Source organism: Pterocles gutturalis, unplaced genomic scaffold (genome assembly GCF_000699245.1).
Source record: "Pterocles gutturalis isolate BGI_N339 unplaced genomic scaffold, ASM69924v1 scaffold30790, whole genome shotgun sequence".
Lineage (NCBI taxonomy): Eukaryota > Metazoa > Chordata > Aves > Pterocliformes > Pteroclidae > Pterocles > Pterocles gutturalis.
In genome coordinates this window covers 6,690-26,861 of record NW_010144367.1, presented here as the reverse complement: position 1 = coordinate 26,861, position 20,172 = coordinate 6,690, and the positions used below count along the sequence as shown (strand labels likewise).

General features: G+C 42.0%; 1 protein-coding gene across 1 annotated transcript in view; it reads right to left on the bottom strand.

The window, feature by feature from the left end:
• Nucleotides 1-2,276: 2,276 nt before the first annotated feature.
• Nucleotides 2,277-20,172, bottom strand: part of LOC104470237 (vasoactive intestinal polypeptide receptor-like) — a gene marked incomplete at both ends in the record, with an annotated part of 21,664 nt that continues 3,768 nt past the window's right edge. Inside the window, 3 exons of the mRNA XM_010085084.1 lie at nucleotides 2,277-2,409; nucleotides 4,272-4,372; nucleotides 8,778-8,881. Of these exons, the coding sequence (XP_010083386.1) occupies nucleotides 2,277-2,409; nucleotides 4,272-4,372; nucleotides 8,778-8,881 (338 nt within the window). The remainder of the gene's footprint in view (nucleotides 2,410-4,271; nucleotides 4,373-8,777; nucleotides 8,882-20,172) is intronic.

Here is a 20,172-nt window from a genome sequence, read left to right as displayed (position 1 = left end):
TGCTTGAAGCTGGTCTCTGAAGCAAAAGTATTTTTTCAATTACATATACTCATATATAGTGGAGTTCCTCCTTGATTTGAGCATTGATGCAAATGTTGGTGGAGAGCTTAAAATATTTTTGTGTGGATGGTGCATAAAACATAATTTTAAGTTTTCTTACTGCAACATGTAATGCCCTGTCCAGGAGTTTGGTCGCTCCATCAGGAATGCTGGAAGAGGTCTCAGCTTGTTGGGATTTTATAACCCTGAATCTGTCCTGGAAAAGGGGGTGCCTTTATCCTCTTTTCCTCAAAGGAACTAAGTGCAGTACTTTCTCTTCTAATAAAACACCGTTATTGCTTTGGTTTTGCCCTCTTCTAAACCAGCATAATGGTGAGAGCTTTCAGTAAATTGAACTGTTTGTTCAAATCCCTCCTCAGACTGAATGAGCTCGAGGCCATATCTAGCCATTATCAGTGGGAACACAAAACCTTCAGTAAAATGTATATTATGCCCTGGGTATATGAACTATAGTACCCATGTCTCCTAAGTAAAAACTTTATTCTGCAAGATCAAAGCACAAAGAAAGCAATTAATTAACCCAACTCAAGCCAACCTAACCCAACCAAACGCACACAAACACAACGGATTTTACAACTATTTCTGCAAACTGGTGAATATTAGGAGAAGCTATTTTTGACTGCACTTCCTGTAGCTATGTTTTTCTCTATGACCTAAAAGGTTGTCCAAAATGTTGGGCCAAGACGAGTACAGATTTTTCAAAGTGTTTCTGGATGGACAGTTGAAGCAAACACTTCTCGCACAGCTTTCTGCAGGCGTGCCTCAGCCACGAGCCAGTGCAAACTCCCGCAGGGGTGGGAGGTTGGTTAGTTCAAACTCCACGGCTCATCGGGTTCCTGGCTCCTCTGCCAATTAGCGCTGGCAGTTATCTGTGGCAGCAGACACCCTGGCAATTGTTTGTTCCAGTCTGTATGTCATTCTAACCATTCAGGGATCTTCACAATAAAACCCTGTTGCTAAAAAATACAGATCCCAGCGAACAACAAAATAAAATTAAAAAAAAACAAACCAGAGGGTGACTGCAAGAGGAATGTGTTGTGCTGAAGAGAGTTCTGGGGGAAAAGCTGGGAGCAGGCTGAGCTTTGGGGTCAACCAAGAGGTTCTCAAGTAGAAAGGTCATTATTAACAGCAGGGATAGGACTCAGGGTAAGGATACAGAAAACCCAGAAGGCAAGGAAGAAATTGGGTGGGTGGAAGGGAAAAAAGAGTCTTTTTTCTGGCGCTGTATGACGTAAAAAACCAGGTCCAGGAGGGATCTGCTGGACTGCTGTGCCCAGTCCCCTGCTATTACCAAGTCGCTTATGAATTTTTTTTTTTTTTGGATGGCTTTTGATTACATCTCTTTACTTTGGTGATTTCAATTTCCTGCCTAAATTTATTCATGACTAGTGTCCTCTTACATCAGTATGGCCTTTAGACAAACAGCTCTGTTCCCTCATTAATGTTTGCTCCAGCTGATAACACCGAGTTTCAAAGTGAAAAAAAAAAAAAAGAAATCCCAAGTCCTTTATTCCCCTCACTTATCATCCCAGTGGGGAAATCTCACAGTTGCAGACAGCTAGCTTGGGATATAGATGAAAAATAAGACAATGATGTCTACACATGGATTTCCTGCCTAAACTCCTGCACAGATCTGGTTGCTGCAATCGGTGGAGCCCAGCGAGCCATCCAAATGCAGGTGCCTTCTTCCAAGCGAGGTGAACAGACTGCAGAGAGTGTATTCATTAGAGCTCAGCTGACTGTGGTTGCACTTTAAAACATAGCTCATGTATAGGAACTTACCCTGTAGATACCTAAGGTTAGTTATACGAATCTGGATCTGACTCCCAGCCCCACTGAAAGGGAAGGTCTTATTGAATCCCTAAACACAAGACTGCAAGTCTTCATTGACCAGAATATCCAAGAAATTAGCATGGGACTGGGAGATGGACACAGGATGGACAGGAGCCCCAAAATCTTGTAAAGTCCCAGTTATGGGTTTGACCTCAGGAGGGACTATAAACCTTTGATCCTGCTAATTTTTTTAATGTCTTTTCCATACAAATTAAGCTGCAGCAATCATGCTTTTGTTTCTTTCAAATGAGAAAAAAATTGAAATCTTCCCAAAGTGCTGTCTCACGTGCATTTGCAAGGTGATTTTTTTGGAGCATTGTTCAAGAGAATAAGTATTGTTTCCACAGAATAAGGTGGAAACTTCAACGTGCGCGGCTACTTACTGAGCTCGCGAAGCAGTGTTCGGATTCTCCGCTTTCAAATAGGATGACATCTTTTATGAAGACCGCGATGGCTCTCATTATGAAGGACATGAAGAGGTGCATATGAATATAATTTCGAGTACAGTGTAGTTTTCTGTTGGGAAGAGATGAAGCATTTCTGAATAGGAAGGCTTCTCCAAAGCATTATTTATCTATTTATGTTTCTTCTGCCAAGATATAGACTTAGAATTAAATATTAGAAACCCTCAGACAGACTATGTTCTGATGTGAATCATCACAAATCCACTTAAGCCTTTTGAAATCCACAAAACATGTGGCAATCCATACATCTGCAGCAGTACTGCTGCTTTCCCAATTCTCAGAAAAAAAAAAAAAAGGTCAAAATACAAAATGACAGAAAACAGGTCCATCACTCTGCTCTCCGCTGGAAAATAAATATTTTTGACTGAGCAAACTGCACCCACGATAAAGGTCTGTTTGCTGCAGAATGTTTGCACTGCAATAACTTTTCCCAAAGTGAAACGTTTCTTCAGGAAGAGAAATAAATTCTTAGCAGCTGCTGCCAAAATTAAAACGTATGAACTAAATTTCCACTTAAAAATGACTAGTTATTAATGGTATTCAGAACCAGGGTTTTCCTGTCCCTTGCCCACTAATATTTTGAAGGTGAATTTTGATCAAGCAGGTCTTTTTTTTTTCCAAGTGAGACTTTAGCTAAAGTGAAAAGCCGAATACTCTGGAAAGGGGCACTTTGCACAGTCATCAGAACCACACCAGACCTCACTCAGCAGCATGATCCAATTACCCCCTCCTAATGAGTCACTGTGCATTGGCAAGTTTCTGCTCCTAACCTCTGACAAAGACGGCACAATAATGCGACCAAGCTGAGTCCTCTGTACTTGCAGGTGAAGGCAAGTCAAATTACGCTGTTTCCCACAAACGAAGAGCGTGAACTCTGACAGCTTCACCAGCTCGGCTGGCACCGTGTACCTTGCTGAGATGAGATAATTTCCCTCTCTTTCCTTGTAAGAAGAGTGGAGAGAGCGTCTGTGTTGAGAAGTGCAAAAATCTTGAAGGGTGAGGCCAGTCCTGGCATAAGTGTGAGAGTGACCCTGGAACATCTGCTGCCTCCTAGGGCTTTCTTTGGCAATGATGTCTAGAGCAGACTGCCATAAATTGGACAACCATCTAATGCATTTTAGGAAAGCCACTGGAGAGTGGCATGAGGAGATGGAATCAGATTTAGGAGGTTCTTCCATCTCGTGGAGGTCTGCTTTTTGCTGTTCTCCCTACACACAAACAAGATTATAACAGATTGCCTTGTCTGCAGACTTCTTCATTGGAGGCACTCAGATGCCTGAATGTATTATAAACCATAGAGACTGAGGGTTAATTCATTTGCTGCAATCTAGGCATCTAATGACATTTGACATGCTCTAGAGTACCTGCCCATCAATCCATAAGGGCCTGGGTTTCCCGAATGTTCTGCATCATATCTGCTAACCTTGTGTACATCTCAGAAGCTCCAACATGTCTGAAATAGCTCTGGGTGTCTATGTCAGCATCTCTGAAATAGACTTTGGGAGGTAGTTTTGGGGTGTGATTCACCTGTCCCATTTTGAATACCTCCTTCAGTGGAAATGCATCATGCTGTAGTATCTATATATTCCATAATGACTAGGTCTCTGTGGACTACAATAAGATTATGGGATAATGGGCCCTAATACAGAGGTCCATCATGCAACAATCAGCACTTACTGAGACAAATCCCACCTAAATAATTGGATCGGGGTTATAACTCTCACACAAAGGCCACAAATCACATACCAGAAAACAGTTGCACCAAAAGATGGAGGAACTTTCCTCCCCAGTCCAACTGAGACTTGACAGAAGTCTTTTGCATCCGTGTGTAACACTCATAGATTATAATTTAAACATCTCCTATGTCCTTTGAGTCATCCCCTTCCCAATGCCTTTTTTTGCTCATGGTCTTACCTGAAGAGACATAAAATGATCATAGCAGCCGTGAGAGCGATGAGCGATAAGGTATGTCCAATGGTGTAGCCAGTCTTGACCGTGCCGTAAAATGCCGTTTGCTGATGTGAAAGAAAGAAACAAAACAGGGCTTTCAAAGAGCTGCCAACATGCATTCCTAAATACACCATCATTGAGCTTTTACTGACTTTCTTGGTGAGACAAGGAAACCATCCTACTCCACAAATCTCCAACTCCTTCATGCTTTGAAATTACATCCCGTAGAGCACATGACTCAAATGCCACCAGTATGAATAAGAAGAACGTGTCTGGTTGCAGTAGAGCTTGGATCACTCCAAAAGCAGGTTATGGTTACTCAAGGGAAAAGTTCATGCAGGAAGGAGTCTGATTTGACACTTGCAGAGACAGCTACACGGATATAATCTTGTGGAACAAGAATGACTAATGCTCAGTTAAACAGCCCACTGACACACTGGCTCTGAGGTGGTGAGTGTGATGAGCTTCATCTTATCACAGAAGTTTAAGGACAGAACTGGTCTGGAAATTGGTTTGCTTTTGTGGAAGCTAGATCTTGTGTTTCAGCAAGCAAAAAATTAAACGTTCTCATTGAAATCACAGATATGTTAATTCAGCAATATATGTTAATTTGGAAATCAGTTCATGGCTTTTCTCTTTGGCAGAACACAGAGGGAACATCTGAGCATGGAGCACCACAGGACTTAAAGCCAAGAGGGAATCTTGGTCTAAATAAAACAAGGAAGTAAGGCAACAAAACCCCATCTCTCCTAAGGCTCCCCAGCAACACGCTAAATGAATATATTTTGATTTTCATCTTAAAAAAAGGACAAAATATCTGTTGGTATTTGGACATTTGTCTTATCAATGAAACACCCAAGTTTTTATGATAATCTAACTCACTTTGTGGAAAATCTTATTTTTTCCAGCCCTTGATTGACCCTCGTTTAACCTCCTTGCTACCATTTTCTATTAAAAAACTCCGAAAAACCAAAACCGCAGAGTAGTTTAGACAGAAAATCTAAATCCAACCTTGTTTGTGAAAACACTCTTTAATAACAGCAAGGGTTGACATTTTTATGTGCTATTTTCGTAGCCCTTGATAAGTACTAGGGACTTCAGAGAACCAGTGAGGCTGAGATGAGGAGTAATCCTCTAGCATTTGCACAAGGCAGCTCGGAGGGGTGTTAAGACAGAGCTTTCGGAGAGTGCAAAGGTTACACTGGTCGTACCTATATTGCTTCTTAGACGACAGATCTCAGAGATGGCTAAAAACACGGTGTCTTTATAGCCCCATTCAATGAGTCCACATCACTAAGGGCTTTGGGTCAGTAACTCTGGATACGTAACTCATAGCAAGGATTTCAGGCCAATGTATTTACCTGATCTCGCCCATATGATGCCAGGAGGCTGCTCTGGTGATGGAGTCACTCAGTATGGCATGGTCATACCGAAGCCTTGCTCATCTGCTCTGCTTAGAGGGACTTGCACCGCAGTAAGGAACAGCAGAGGTTCCACCTTTCTATCCCACTGTCTTGCAGATCCCAGCCAAAGCTAACTATAGTCTTGTTTGAGTTTGGGGTCAGGCCAAAGGCAGCTGAGACTTTTCTCATAAAAGCAGTCAAGTTCCTTTGTGTTGATTTCACCTTTTTTTCAATTATCAGGTTTTTTTTGGTTTTGTGGGGTTTTTGTTTGATTGTTTGTTTGTTGTGTTTTGTTTTTTTTTTTTTTTTTTTTAATAGTACCAGAGCAGAAGTGTTCCAGGAAAGACCCGACCAGCAGAAGGAGGGAACTTGTGGTAGGGGAGTGAGTTTGAGGAACAGGTTGTCCCACACTATATTTAGAAGAGTGGGGAAATGAGGGAAAGCAAATTAAGAGATATCATACAAGATTTCAGACGTGGGGTGGTGACTGGGAATTGTAAGCAAGGTATGGGCCTTTTGGTTCTTAGAGTTATTCACAGGAGCAAGTTATGCACAGAAGCAATTCCCTGCCCTAATATTTTACGATAACCAGTCCTTCTTGTATACAGAGAGATGGCTCTGCACGCAGTTTTAATGCAGCATGTGGGGTCATCACTGTTCTGGAAACAGCACAAAATGACTTCTCACTCTTCATTTTCACTTGCTAATGACAATCACTTCCTATTTTACAGATATCAAAGCAGAGAATTTGACTCAAGATCATAGACGGAATTGGAATTTCACACAGTGCTCGCCTTACTAAAATATTCTTATTAGAAAAAACAGAAGGATTTAGAGAAGTGAAGGACATGCATGCCAGGATGCCTGGTTTCTAGCTGTAGACCTAGACCAATGTACAGAATGAAATTAGGCAATTTCATCATTGTCTCCCTAACTTCTGTAAGCTTCTGTTTAATTTCACAGGAACATGATAAGAACAATTAGTTAAGGTAGATGCTAAACTGAGATTAACAGAGAATTAGCTTCCTTGGTTTCTGTTCAGTAACTTCTGCATTTGTCCCTTGGTAACTGAGATTAGAATGTGAAACATTTACATTTGTAGGAGAAAAAGAACAGAAATACTGATATCAAGTCTTTCAGTAGCCTTGCACCCAAACATGTTTGGGGTTCGTGTCACCTAGCCTAAAGTCATCTGGCCTCCCTCTAGAATATATGCAAAGAGGTCCCTTCGGACCAGATGGAGGCACAAAAGGGAGAAACTGTGCTTCACTTCTGGCAACAGGACAGCAAAACAACATTTTTTTTCCCCCATTTGCTAATACATGGTTTTAAAGGTCAGGTCGGAGAAGGAATCATTATCACCACAAAGATCATAAGTGCACTACTTGGGTTTCTACATCATTTGCTTCTTAGGGACTGTCAGAACTCACAACTAAAACCTTACACACAGCCCTTATTTATTTTTCATAATGTTCTTGTTATTTCTGACTTGAGATCAGTAGGCATTAAAAGTGCATGAAGTCTTTTAAGCATAGAAGGTTATCAGTCTGTTCTGGACCTCATGTCCCATATAGCCTGCTGTTCTCCTTTTTTTTCTGTTTCCTTTATTTCTTCCTCCCCAAGCTGACAGCCAATTCAACAACAACAAAAATCTATTCTTCTTCACAAGCTAGTACTGCTTGTTCACCCCCCTCAACCACCTTTCACACAAATTAGACTTAAACAGCACGACAAAACCGCGGAAATCAAGAGAAAATAATTAAGAAAGAATTAAAAGAACATAATACATGTTCTCTTGGTAACGCGGCACTCTGGCAACGCTACAATCCATTGAGTCGCCAAAGCATGTCCCAGGAATTCCCAAATCCCCTGTGCAGCTGGAACACAAACCAGAGCTCTGGATGGACGACCTTCCCGACGCAGACCCGTAACAATGGCTTTCGCAATGTGCTACTGGTGCCACACAGCTCGATCTGAGAAAGGGGACACTTGAGGACGTGAAGTGGTGGCTGATCTTGAAGGCAGACCAAGACTTTCTTCAGTAGAGCCCTAAAATTCTTGGTGCAACTTTCCCTTTGCTATTTTTTTGTATTTTTTTTCCCTCTTAAGGATGGCTCGGTGCTGTTCAGATTCTCCATTAACTCTTTGAGTGCCTTGGTAATGTGTTACCATACACAAAGACCTCTCACCATACATACTTGTTCATTAATGAGATTCCTATGTCCAACATTCACAAACACTGTCATACAGCAGGAAAAAAAAAAAAGCGTGGGCATAGGTTTAAAATAAACATATGGTTGCAGTGAAATATAATTCTTTTCTAGCATAAGCTTTTTTTCTTGACCATGGGACAGCTATAGATGACTAGTTTAGCTTAGATGTTGAACTTCTCGTTAGGTGAGATGAATCTCACCTCTAACAACTTTTGTTATACTTTTAGACTTTATCTTTCATGTCTCAGAATGCAGCAAACCAATAACAAACTTCTTCCCGTGTAGTGACCATACTCTATAAAGCTAATTATACCCAAGTCAGTAACTAGTGATTTACATACAGGCAGTATCCCAGAAATCTTGCAGATATCCCTACAAAATTTAGCAACATTGCAGGAAAATGTGTGTGTTCCCTACAGTTTTCTAGATCTTTAGCTGTCTGGGATCAGCAGAGCAGCAACAGTGGCAAGTGAGTTATGTCGTTTTATCCCCTTTGATGCTTATGTTGGCCTGGAAATACTGGAATCACCATTACCTATTTAAGGATAAACACAAATCTGGAAAGCTTGTTTCAAAGTTGAACATGGAAAATCAAGCACCTGAAGTTTTGCACGGGCATCACAGAGACACTGGTCTGATCTTCTCAGGTGCTGATTTCCTGCCACCCCCCTGGAAATGGAAGGGAGGATCAACTCTTTGACCAGACACTTGATCTCTGCTTCCAGGGATCCTGAATAGGTTCCTTCCTTCTTGAGGAATCAGACTGGGAATGGAAAAATTTGGGCATGGGAAGATTACGTGATTCTGATATCGATCCCTGGCAAATCTCGATATCTACATCCAGGTTTACGAACCTCTTCCCCTGGAGTGCTGTTGGAATCATATCCACAAGCTACGGCATACGGTGCCGGGTACACATCCGTCCAGCCCTGGCTTGTACAATTCCTGGTCACATTCCCTGGAAGAAAAGAGAAAAGAAATGATTTAAAAAGAAATGTTCAACTTGCTGTTAAACAAATGTCTGCCTTTTGCTGATTCAAATGTCAGGGCACATTTCTTGTAACAGTTAGAGTAAAATTCTCATACGTTTTCCCTGTTACAATGCGTTCATATTACACAAAATGCATAAATGGGAGGAATCCATTGGGTTATAAAGTTCAGACCTCAAAACCAAGTACATTTTAATATGGAGGTGCCCACAAAACATCTCTTCTAATGCTACCATAATGCCAGTTGGACAGACCTTCGGTTGTTGGCACTGCATCAATACTTTTTTGAGAGTGTTATTGTCATACTGCCTTTGTTCCTGGAAAATTTTTCATCTAAACAGAGCAAAGAAGCATTTACATCTTTCACTTAGCATGAAAGAAGCCAAGACAGGGATAAGTGATCATTTCACATTATACAGGCAGAGTAGGATATCTGGGAACTTAATGCAGTTGTCAAACCCAGACCTCGCCTAGGAGCAGAGCCCTGATCAAATGTGATTCCTGGGAAATTTACTGCACTCTTGTTTGAGAAACAAGCACTTCAAAATTTGGCTATGAGGGGAGAAAAACCAGATACCGCCAACCTGTATGACCTGTTTTAACATGTATACTCAAAGGCAGGAGGATTTCCTGGACTCTAAAGGAAGCTGAGTGCCCAGGGCCTCCAACAGGCTGAAAAGAGCCTTAATCAACATAAGGATGACTCTCTCCATCAGCCAAAACTGACAAAACTGTAAAGTTCACATGGTTCTTTGGCATTCTGCACTTCCTGGCCCGTGTGGGATTGGGAGGCGGCTGTCCAGTCTATACCAAGCAAAGCACCTCTCACTTCGTAAGGCATCTCTGCCTCCTGTCCCTGCTGGACCTCAAACCGACCTTTCTAGATGAAAGGCAATAACCTGTTTGGACAGCTCTGCTTTGGATGACTATTAGAACTCATCTGTTGTTCAAAGTTAGCCTGCGAAGCGCACATTGTCCTCAAAAAGATTTCAGTGGCAGCCTGAACCTGGTTTGTTCTTGGTAGGAGTTGACTGTGTTGACTCAACCTCTGAACGGAGGTAAGGGCATTATTTACTGTCAGGACCAACAATCTGACCAGGATAGACTTTACCCTAAGAGGTTTGTATTCTAAAAGGCCAAGATAGATGCTCGTTAGGCAAAAATAACAAAGAAGCAATACATCCAACAGCACATCATTGTGAATTTCCTCAGTACCCACTCTGACCACTGGTCCCTACCCTGTCCATCTCACACACATCACATCACCGTGACATTCCGTCAGTGTCATTTATCACACAAAACTCTCTACCGTCCCCACCTGGAAAGCTGGTACAATAAACCAGAATGAACGAACAATAAGCAAAATTTGCTTCTTAGATGAAGAATTAAATCAGTAAAACCCAAGAGCTTTGCAAATGTTCCCAGCAATGGGGTTCTTTGCACACAGGAATAACGAAACTTCTGCAAACAGGAGTACATCAATTATGCAGCTATGAGTCATGAAAATATTCAAGCAGCACCTCCAGGAATTTCTGAAAATTGAGTCATCTGAACATCATCCTAACCATAGACCTGCCCTGCACTGAAATCAGCAGCAGCTTATCCCCTGGCTTAATTCTCTTCTTGATTCCCTGTGACAGATTTTGACACTAATTTGCCCCTGTAATTTGTCTTTACAACAGATCTAAACTACTGAGGCATTTTTATTTTTTTTTTTTCACTTCAACAGCTGCTCCCAAAGTAGTCAACTTTAGCACAGTTTGGTGGGTTCCTGTTCCCCAGGCTTTTTCTGCATGGTCATTGTTTGCATTTCTCTCTACCAGGGTTCATATCAGGATCATAAGAGATCTTGTGCAAACAAATCAAGAACACGACTGCCCGGTACTTTTTTTTTTTCTTTAGGTGTTATGTAATTTCTGTTATTTCTTCTTCATTACAATGGATCCCATTCTCTGAACTTTTTTGCTTCCTATTTCCTTCTCAAGACTCCTCCCTTCTCTTTGGGGATGCCTTTAGCTATCACAGTGGTTTTGATTCTTTCCTTCTAATTCTCAGTGAAGTAAGGGGTGCTTGTTTCAGCTTAATTTCCTCATATTTCTCCTGTTTCTTCTTTTTTAAGTGCAATTCCTCACAATTGTTTGATTGTTTTGTAATTCTTCTCCTCACTGCTCTCAAGAGTGCCCTACTTGCAGCTTTTCAAAGAAGTCTTAATGCTTTAGAAACTAAGGTAGAGGGAAGCACAATGATACAGCATCACTGAGATTTAAAAAAAAAATTGTCCCTGATTTTAGGGAAACTCACTCCTCAGAGAAGTTTTTCTACCACCCTTTGCTGCTCATGTCACTTTTTGATGTGTAATTTCACACAAATGGTCAACAAACCTTTCTAATAAAGCTCCTGTCTGTACTCAATGCCTGGAAGGTGAAAAAAAGACCAGGTTAGAAGATATGGATTTTACCCCATCACAACTTTGTCTCAAGTGATGGATGATGTTGCCCCTCAGAGCAAACAACATTTCTAATTACTACTACTTACCAGGCTACTTTCCATATTGGAGACGAACATAATAGTACTTGGAAAAGTGCCTCATTAAGCGAAGTTCTTACTCTGAGGTTACCTAACGGACAGGCAGCAAACTTTAGTCTCAAGTATTAAACTGAGATTTTCACGTTACAGCGTTAAACCCCAGCTCTGTCCCAGACCTCCAGCGGGAGAGCACCCTGTTCTTGTGATCTCCCTGTGTCCCAGTTTTCTCACCAATAGTAGGGTTTTGGTAATGAAGTCTGATCTTCTGTCAATGGGAAGGGAAAATGTTCAAAGCACCAGAAGTTTTATATCCTGTTTTCCAGAATAGTTTCCAATTAACTTGTGTTTCTCACTACTTTCTATAACACAACTTCTCCCTAGAATGATGCACTCATTAAGTACATTGAAGCCGCAAAACCTAAGTGGAGGTATCAGAAAAGACAGAGCTTCCAGACTTGGAAATGGTGTCTCCAGCCTTTAAAGGTTCACAAGGTTTCCAAAAACTTCCCCATTTCCTATCAGACTGAAGCTAAATCTTTTCAAACTGTATTCCAGGGGGATTAACAAGAAATGAGACCAGGCATTTGTAACTCAGTAACATAGAATTAGCAGTGCACGGTGGAGGAGATTCCCAGTGAGAACTGGAAAGCATCCCACTGCCAGTAGGTTTGTGCTCCAGGCTCTTCTCTACATTGTGAAAGAAGGAGGTTCAACTGGTGTGAACAGAATGCCCTCGGCAGGGTGGTATGGGTTAAGAGTCAGGAAATAATCTGCCTTTTGTGGGGTTTCTATTTCATTTTGATCAGAAAATGTTACAACTGTCAAACCAGCGCATCTGCTCCTAAAAGCCACACCTGTTTTGATGAGATGAGGTTTTCCACTCAAAAAAAAAGGTTTCATTTGACAAAGCCACAACTAACTCTCATCTATGATAACAATAACCCCAAAGAACCTCATAACATGTCTTAGCAGAACTCAGCTTCCTGCTTTCACAGAATCACAGAGTGGTTGAGGTTGGAAGGGACCTCTGGAGGTTATCTGGTCCAAACCCATTGCTCAAGCAGGGTCCCCTAGAGCTGGTTGCTCAGGAGTATGTCCAGTTGGCTTTTGTATATCCTTGCAAACTTCCAAGGATGGAGACTCCACAACCTCTCTGGGTAACCTGCTCCTGTGCTTTGTCACCCTCACAGTAAAGAAGGATTTCTGTATGTTCCGATGGAGCCTCCTGTTTGGCCACAGTTAGAAAATACAAAGGCAACTAGAAAGTGCAAGAGGGTCTCATTACTTCAGAAATGCATTTGTGAATGGGAGCCTTGTATGTACCAGAGGTCCTCTTCTGGGTGCTCTCAGGAGCACAGAACAAAATCCCTGCCTCCCATTTCAGGGGTGCACAATCTCTGGAGAAGCACCAGGTCCCATGAGTACAGGATATTGTTTATGAGATGCTGCTACCGAAGCTGCAGTGATACACTGCTCTCCGGGTCATCCCTGGAGACCCTGCGGGTGTCAAAGAGGAGGTAAGGCAACAAGGCTAAACTGTTTTCATTGTAGTGTAAATTAAATGAAATCTCTGCACGCTCCCAAAGGCGTAAATCAGGCGTGTTGGAAACTACCATGGCTTGGCAGATGCACAATAATTGCCAAGATGCAATAACTCGACAGTGTATCTGAGTCCTGAGCAAAGCATCACAGGGAGACAATTAGAGGGATCTCAGCAGCCCAGCTCTTTTTCTGCTGTCTTGTCTCTTTGTAGATATCAGGACAAAGGAGTTGAAAGGTGAGGTTGTAAAGGGAACAAGGTGATGACCTTTTCATAAGGCTCCCTGCCAGGTAGGAGGGGATGGATGTACAAAGGGAGCAAAATAACAGTGCAGAAATGAAAAAGGAAATAAAGTTAGTTCTCTAGAACTGGCAAACACAATGTGCAGAAGTAATTCTTATACACGGTAAAGGAACTATAGCTACTGCCAGAGAACCAGAATGGGGAACTAACCAGTCAGCTTTTGGGGAGGCACTCTTTATCAGGGAGTGCAGTGATAGGACAAGGGGTAACGGGTATAAGCTGAAAGAGGGGAGATTTAGACTAGACATTAGGAAGAAATTTTTCACTGTGCGGGTGGTGAGGCAGTGGCCCAGGTTGCCCAGAGAAGCTGTGGATGCCCCATCCCTGGAGGGGTTCAAGGCCAGGCTGGATGAGGCTTTGGGCAACCTGGGCTAGTGGGAGGTGTCCCTGCCCATGGCAGGGGGGTGGAACTTGATGATCTTTAAGGTCCCTTCCAACCCAAACCATTCTATGATTCTATGCTGTGATGTCAAAGCCACTGCTTACAGAAGGAACTTACAAGTGTAAACATGAGGCTAGACCTTTATATCATTTATATCAGTGTTTACAACAGTCAATGCATAAAACACTACAGAAAGGCAAGGGGTGAAGCCCCTTAAATTTTCAGTAAGCTTTACCGCAACAGCACCTTAAAAGTTCACATGTAGCATGATGGGCCATAATTGTTTAATCAAATCACCACATTTCTTGGTCCAGCCCAAGATATGAGCTCTGTCCCTTGGCAGATGTATTGACCACACAAGTGAAAAGTGGCTTCAGGTTGAGCCCCAGTAAGATCAGCAAGTCTCTCCCAAAATCAACACCAGTCGGTCTGCAGCACACTAAACTCTACCCAACTCTAAAGTTAAGAAGACAAGATGGGCCATTCAAGTCAACGTAAACTGATGTATACACAATATATGTGTGTATAATAAAACTTGGATCTTCCTAACATGCTACCTCTGCCTCTATTCCTTGAAAACTTTCTTGCAGCATGCCACACCAATTAATGATCATCTACACGAAGCACGAGGAGAGATTGCACTTCCTCCGTACCCTTTTGCATCTTTCTAGTATCGTGTCTGCTGTAGGACAGGACTTTACCATCTGTCTCAGCAGCTGGCTCTGGTTTAAGCAAATGCTTCTTTAGAGTTCTCTAATTTCCTAATCTGCACCATTTGATGGCATGCCTATTATGGGAATGGAATTGATGGTTGTAAGCAATTAGCTGAATGCTCCCATCTTTCCTCCTGATTAGCTCATGTAGTTCTACAAAATCTGGTACAAGGCTCACACCTATCCTAAGCGGCTTCTTCTTGCTTGCGCGGTGATTCAGAAACTCTCTCCTCTGGTTAGCAATGACAGAGGGAAGGAAATCCCTCTCAATGAAAAAAAAGCAGGACTGGCTAAATTCTAAGACAATTTTTCACTAAGAAATCCCATACATTTCTTTGTAGCATTAAAAAAAAGGCAAAACAAAAACCAAAAAACCCCCAAACCTTTCAACTCATGATGGAAATGCCCAAGTATTCCTGGTTTTAATTCAGTTTTTGGATATTCAGATCTTACTAATTAATTCAATTTCTCCTGAGGAAAGAATCATTCTCCTCTCCTCTTCCCGTCCCTCAGCACTCTTATCTTTTTTTAGTTGGATTGACAAGTAACAGCAACTTGACAGTGCTGTTACTGATCAGGAGACAAGGACTTTTTTGTCTCCAAGTCTTCTTCCTGTGCCTCCAGGATCCTCATAGCCCTACACAAGGGGTCTAACTCTGCTCCTCAGTGAATATTTATGTTCATCACTGGTCCTTGGGAAAAATGGAGAGATGTTCTTCTGAAGTAGAACACTACACACACAATTTATTAATTGGGATAGACTTTCTGGAACAGGAACAAACACATGAAAACTTCTAATTCAATTTCCTCATTATTTGGGAATGATGTGGAAGAGAGATGAGCCAAAATGACTTTGCAGACTGGGTTATACCAACCAGTAAAGGGCCTTGCAGAGGAATGACATGACTTATTCATGACATATCAGAAGAGAAGTGAGGAGTTAGAGGAACTGAGACAAAACCAGAACATTTTCTTTATAAAAGGTATTTGATCTGGGTAGGAGTTAAACACCGAACAGGTGAACTGAATAAATGCAAAGAGATAACTCCATTCCAAGCAATTTGTTGCCAATGTCTAGCTCTTAAGGTTTTTCCTCTTTCTTAATTTCTTTTTGCCTCTCATCTCTTTCAGACAGACACTTCAGGCCCAGAAACATGTGTGAAAGTTTGTGCCATAGGTGAGGTTTTAGCTCTTTGATCTTAGTGGGAGAAAACCTCTTATTGGCTTTTAATGGGAGCCTGAATTCATACAAAGAGATATAAGGTCAGTCATCGCTAAGGGGTGTTCGCTTTTGTTTCCCTCTTGCTTCTCTTGCCCCTCCCTCTAATAGCTTCTAAAGGAGAGGAGAAGGTCTGCTCTGAGTAGCAATCTGTCCTGCTTCTCTGTCATCATATTCCATGGTCAGAAATTGATTTTTTCAAGCAGAAGCTATTAAAGCAATAGAAGTTTTTATCATTTACTCTTCTTGACGTGCTGCTGAGCCCACGGGAACATCTCTAGTTCCATTTTTATTATTGATCTGTCCTGCTGTTACCGGGAAACACCTGAGACTTTCAGACAGCTATAGCTTGCACTAAACGGGATGCTGAAGTGGTAAGACCTCGGAGAAACTTGTGGGACAAGTCATGACAAGACATTTTCCAAACTTTCTTTGCCTCAGTCATGATCTCCCAAGATCATTCTTTCCGTACAATTTCTGCTTAGCGTTTCATGCTATTTCCTATTTTCACTATTTCATCACTTCATGCCATAGTACAACCTGGAACATGGTGTCACTCGACAAACACAGTTTCTTCATTTGTCCATTTTCACATCACTTGGCCTGCAGTTATTACTGCCACATCTCTGGTGCCCTGAAGCTTACTGAACCCTGGATTTTGGCAAATCCTCCATTTTCCCTTATCTTCGTTTCCCCTTCCTGCACGTTACATTTCTGAGACCTGAATCCTACATAAATACAGATAATTCCTCCCTTCTTAACATCACATGTTCCCCTTAATTAGGCACCTTTTGTAAACTCTATTTGTTTTCTCACGCTAAAAGCAGAGCTGTCAAACTCTAGGACAAATTTCTCATTAGATCTTCTGATATTGCAATCATAGTGTACCAAGAAATATTTACAAGAAAAAGATGCAAATTTCTGGGGAAGTGGAGGTATAGGAACTCCACAAGCCACGGGCTGGCAGTGGGTTTTCAACCTAAGGACCTCAACACAGTGTGCACTGGTATCACTGGACGTACATGACCTGGGGTGCCCCATAGTGTGGTGGGGAGGTATCCTTCGGAGCAGCAGGGTGAATAGAATCATGGAATCACAGAAGGGTTTGGGTTGGAAGGGACCTTAAAGATCATCTAGTTCCAACCCCCTGCCATGGGCAGGGACACCTCCCACTAGCCCAGGTTGCCCAAAGCCTCATCCAGCCTGGCCTTGAACCCCTCCAGGGATGGGGCATCCACAGCTTCTCTGGGCAACCTGGGCCACTGCCTCACCACCCGCACAGGAAAAAAATTCCTCTTAATATCTAATCTTTCAGCTTATACACATTATCCCTTGTCCTGTCACTCCACCCCCTGATGCAGAGTCCCTCCCCATCTCTCCTGTAGCCCCCTTTCAGCACTGGAAGGCTGTTGTAAGGTCTCCCCGGAGCCTTCTCTTCACTAAGCTAAACAAGCCCAACTCTCTCAGCCTGTCTCTCAACTTTGTCCAAATACATCATGACACCACAGTTGCAATCAAATCTCAAAGGTCTAAAGCAAACCCAAGCTTTAAATAAGCGGTATGTCCAGAAAGCCACCTGTTTCTTCAGTCAGTTATAGCCCTGAACATTGCCAGAGCCTGCTAACAGGAAGGGTGCACTCGTAAATACTAATGTAAAATCAACTTTCATCTGAGGAAATGGGATAACCCAGTGCTGGTTTCTGCCTTGGACCTTCTGTTGTCCAATACAAAAGAGTAAAATGAATATCAAACAGGGCTGGAGGCTCCCCTGATGGGCACAGAGAGCAGGAGCATTGGCTGACCTCTCCCCTTTTCTGTGACTTCAGGGTGAGCTGTGCAAATAATTGGCACAATTCCACGTAAATGAGAAGGTTTCCCAGCAATTCTGCCTTTGTGATACGAAGGCACATTTGGACCGAGCACCTGAGCAGGCTGAGGGCCCTCAGTGAACAAACCTCCATAACAGATGCACTCAGCTGCTTGTTTCCTTTTAAATGAGCTTTGTAGTAAATAAATATTGGGTCTGGTTCATTTTTGGGTTCTCCATAGCAATGATAATGTCTTCTGCTTATCTGCTGCCATCTGCTCATCCCTCTCCCCATTTTATTCTGTTTTTGTTCCAGTTTCAAAAGCAGCATAGAAAAAAGGACAAAAGGAATTGAGTAAAAGAATGTTGGCTCGAGAGAGAGAGATTAAGATGTTTTTCAAGTAAATGAGAATTTTTGGAGGGTGCAAAATGAATATGATTCTGCATTTTTGTTTTGTTTTTATCTACTCATTGTAGCTCTCTTTTGCATAAGCAAAAGGTTGGGATTTATCTCACCTAAGTTTTGCCATGGAAATGTGGGGAGTCTAGTCCAAAGCAGCCTATCAGGTTCCCTGCAGAGGCCATATCAGCCATCCAACGGTCATCTCATCCCTTCCTAGGAAATGCCATGGGATAACCCATGTCCTCAAGCGCTAGAGGGAGAAATTAGACACAGAGTTTAGATTAGATGCTTAACGTTAGGTACCCACCGTTCAGTGGTTCTCATCATTATGTGATCAGACTTGATTGCCTCTGTCCTAATGAAGTTAGACAAAGCTACAAAGGATTAGACAATGTCTTTTAAAATGAAGGAATGGAGAGAGGGTGTCATTTCCAATGTCTCTACAGATGAATCAGGGAAAAAAAATGAGATGACAGAATTAGACCTTTGCTGTCAATCACACTGAATTTGCCAAAAAGCCATCAGTCAGAGGTCAGGAGTGATATGAACCATGTTTTCTCTGTAGGTGCACATAACAACTGAGATGTACACAGGATCAAATGGTAGTTAAAATAACTTTGGGAACAATACCAAAAAAGAGAATGAAAAAAACACAACAAAAAAAGCTCTTGGTTTATATTTGTTGAATTGAAATGTACTGCAGAGAACAAGGTACCTTTTAAATTCAAATGAAAAAGCTATCTGGCATAAGAGTATGAATGTGCAAGTTTAAAATGATAGAAGACATAAAAAAAAGGACAATCTTCATGACGGATTATGATTTAAAACATCTGCAATAACATAATAAGATCTATCATTTCTCAGGTAAGTCTTGGGGCTCTGCTTATGCAGAAAAGGGCTTAACGACTTTGGGTAAGATTATGAATGCCAATGCTGCTATAAACTTGAGTTATTCCAGCTTTAAAAGACTGTAAACCCAGGGAAAAATTTATTTCCAAGACAATATTTGCATACAACTTGCAATGATATTAAACACACAAGTAATTTAGATATATCTGAAAATTGTATCTATGTCTCTGTGGATAAGCAGACTTGGTCCACCTATAGCTGAGATCCCGAGCGTCTGTTCTAAATTTTCTCTCCATGAACAATGGGGAAATCACAGGTTGATTCAAACCCCAGAGAAACACCTGCAGGACATATGGGATATGTCTCTCTGTTTCCTGCAGGAGAAAACCCATATATCTGACTAGATTTAATGTTGAGCTTTTATACGGCTAACATTAGACAATGCTGACCTTAACTAACTGCACCATGTAGACAGATAGGAGCAAGGCTAAAATCGGTAGAAAATCGATCTTGATTAACATATCCTCTTGTTTCAGTTTATAAATATATATAATCAGCAGTTTATAAATCCCTTGTCCTGATCGAATCATCTTTCTCATGCAGCCTAAACCTTTTAGATCCCAATCACCGTGTGGAGGAAGAAAAGCTCATGGTTTTCATGAATCAATGCTGAGAAATACCCTTGTCATTTCAAAATTCCTGTTCAAGAGAAAAGATTGCAAACCTAAACACTTAGTGTTGCTCTGCACAAATATGTACCTTAGAGGTGACACACAACAGAACTGCCAGTTTTTGTAGCTAGCGTTAGCCACGGGAGTCTGCTTACATGACTCTCATCCCACCCTAGAAAAGCTGCCAACAATAAGCACAGACAGCTTCGTGCTTGTTCTAAGCCTCCAGGTAGGTAAAAGCGTCACTTCCATGGAAACCCAAAGCCAGATATGACTTTGAGGAATTGTTTCTCAGCACACAGGATTTGCTAAACAGGACAAAGAGCAGCAGCTCAAAGCCAGGTGATGTCCTGAGCCAGATGGACAGCATTCTTAGCAACGACATTCAAAGGAGGGGAGAGAATTTTGCTGAGACAACTCAAGTTTCACTTGAGACCAATACTTACAGCCTTGGCTTGCCTTTATAGCTCATGATGCACAAATCATATCTGAATATCCACTGAACAGGTGCAGAACTGAGTCCCTCACCCTCCTGGCAGCCAGGGAGTGACGTGGTCCAGTCTCTCCCTCTCTGTATCTCTGGCTCACTGCATATGATATGCTGTGGGTCCATCAGAAGAACACGCAGAAGCAGCCCTGGACATGTCCTGGATCCCTAACATCATCTGATCACTTTAAAAGCTCATCAAAGCTGTCTCCAAAGTTAGTCTGTACTTCCCACATCAATCCCCACTGCAATGTTCCTCCAGGTTCTACTGTGACTGCATGAGGCTTTGAGCAACCTGGGCTAGTGGGAGGTGTCCCTGCCCATGGCAGGGGGGGGGACTCGATGATTTTTTAGGTCCCT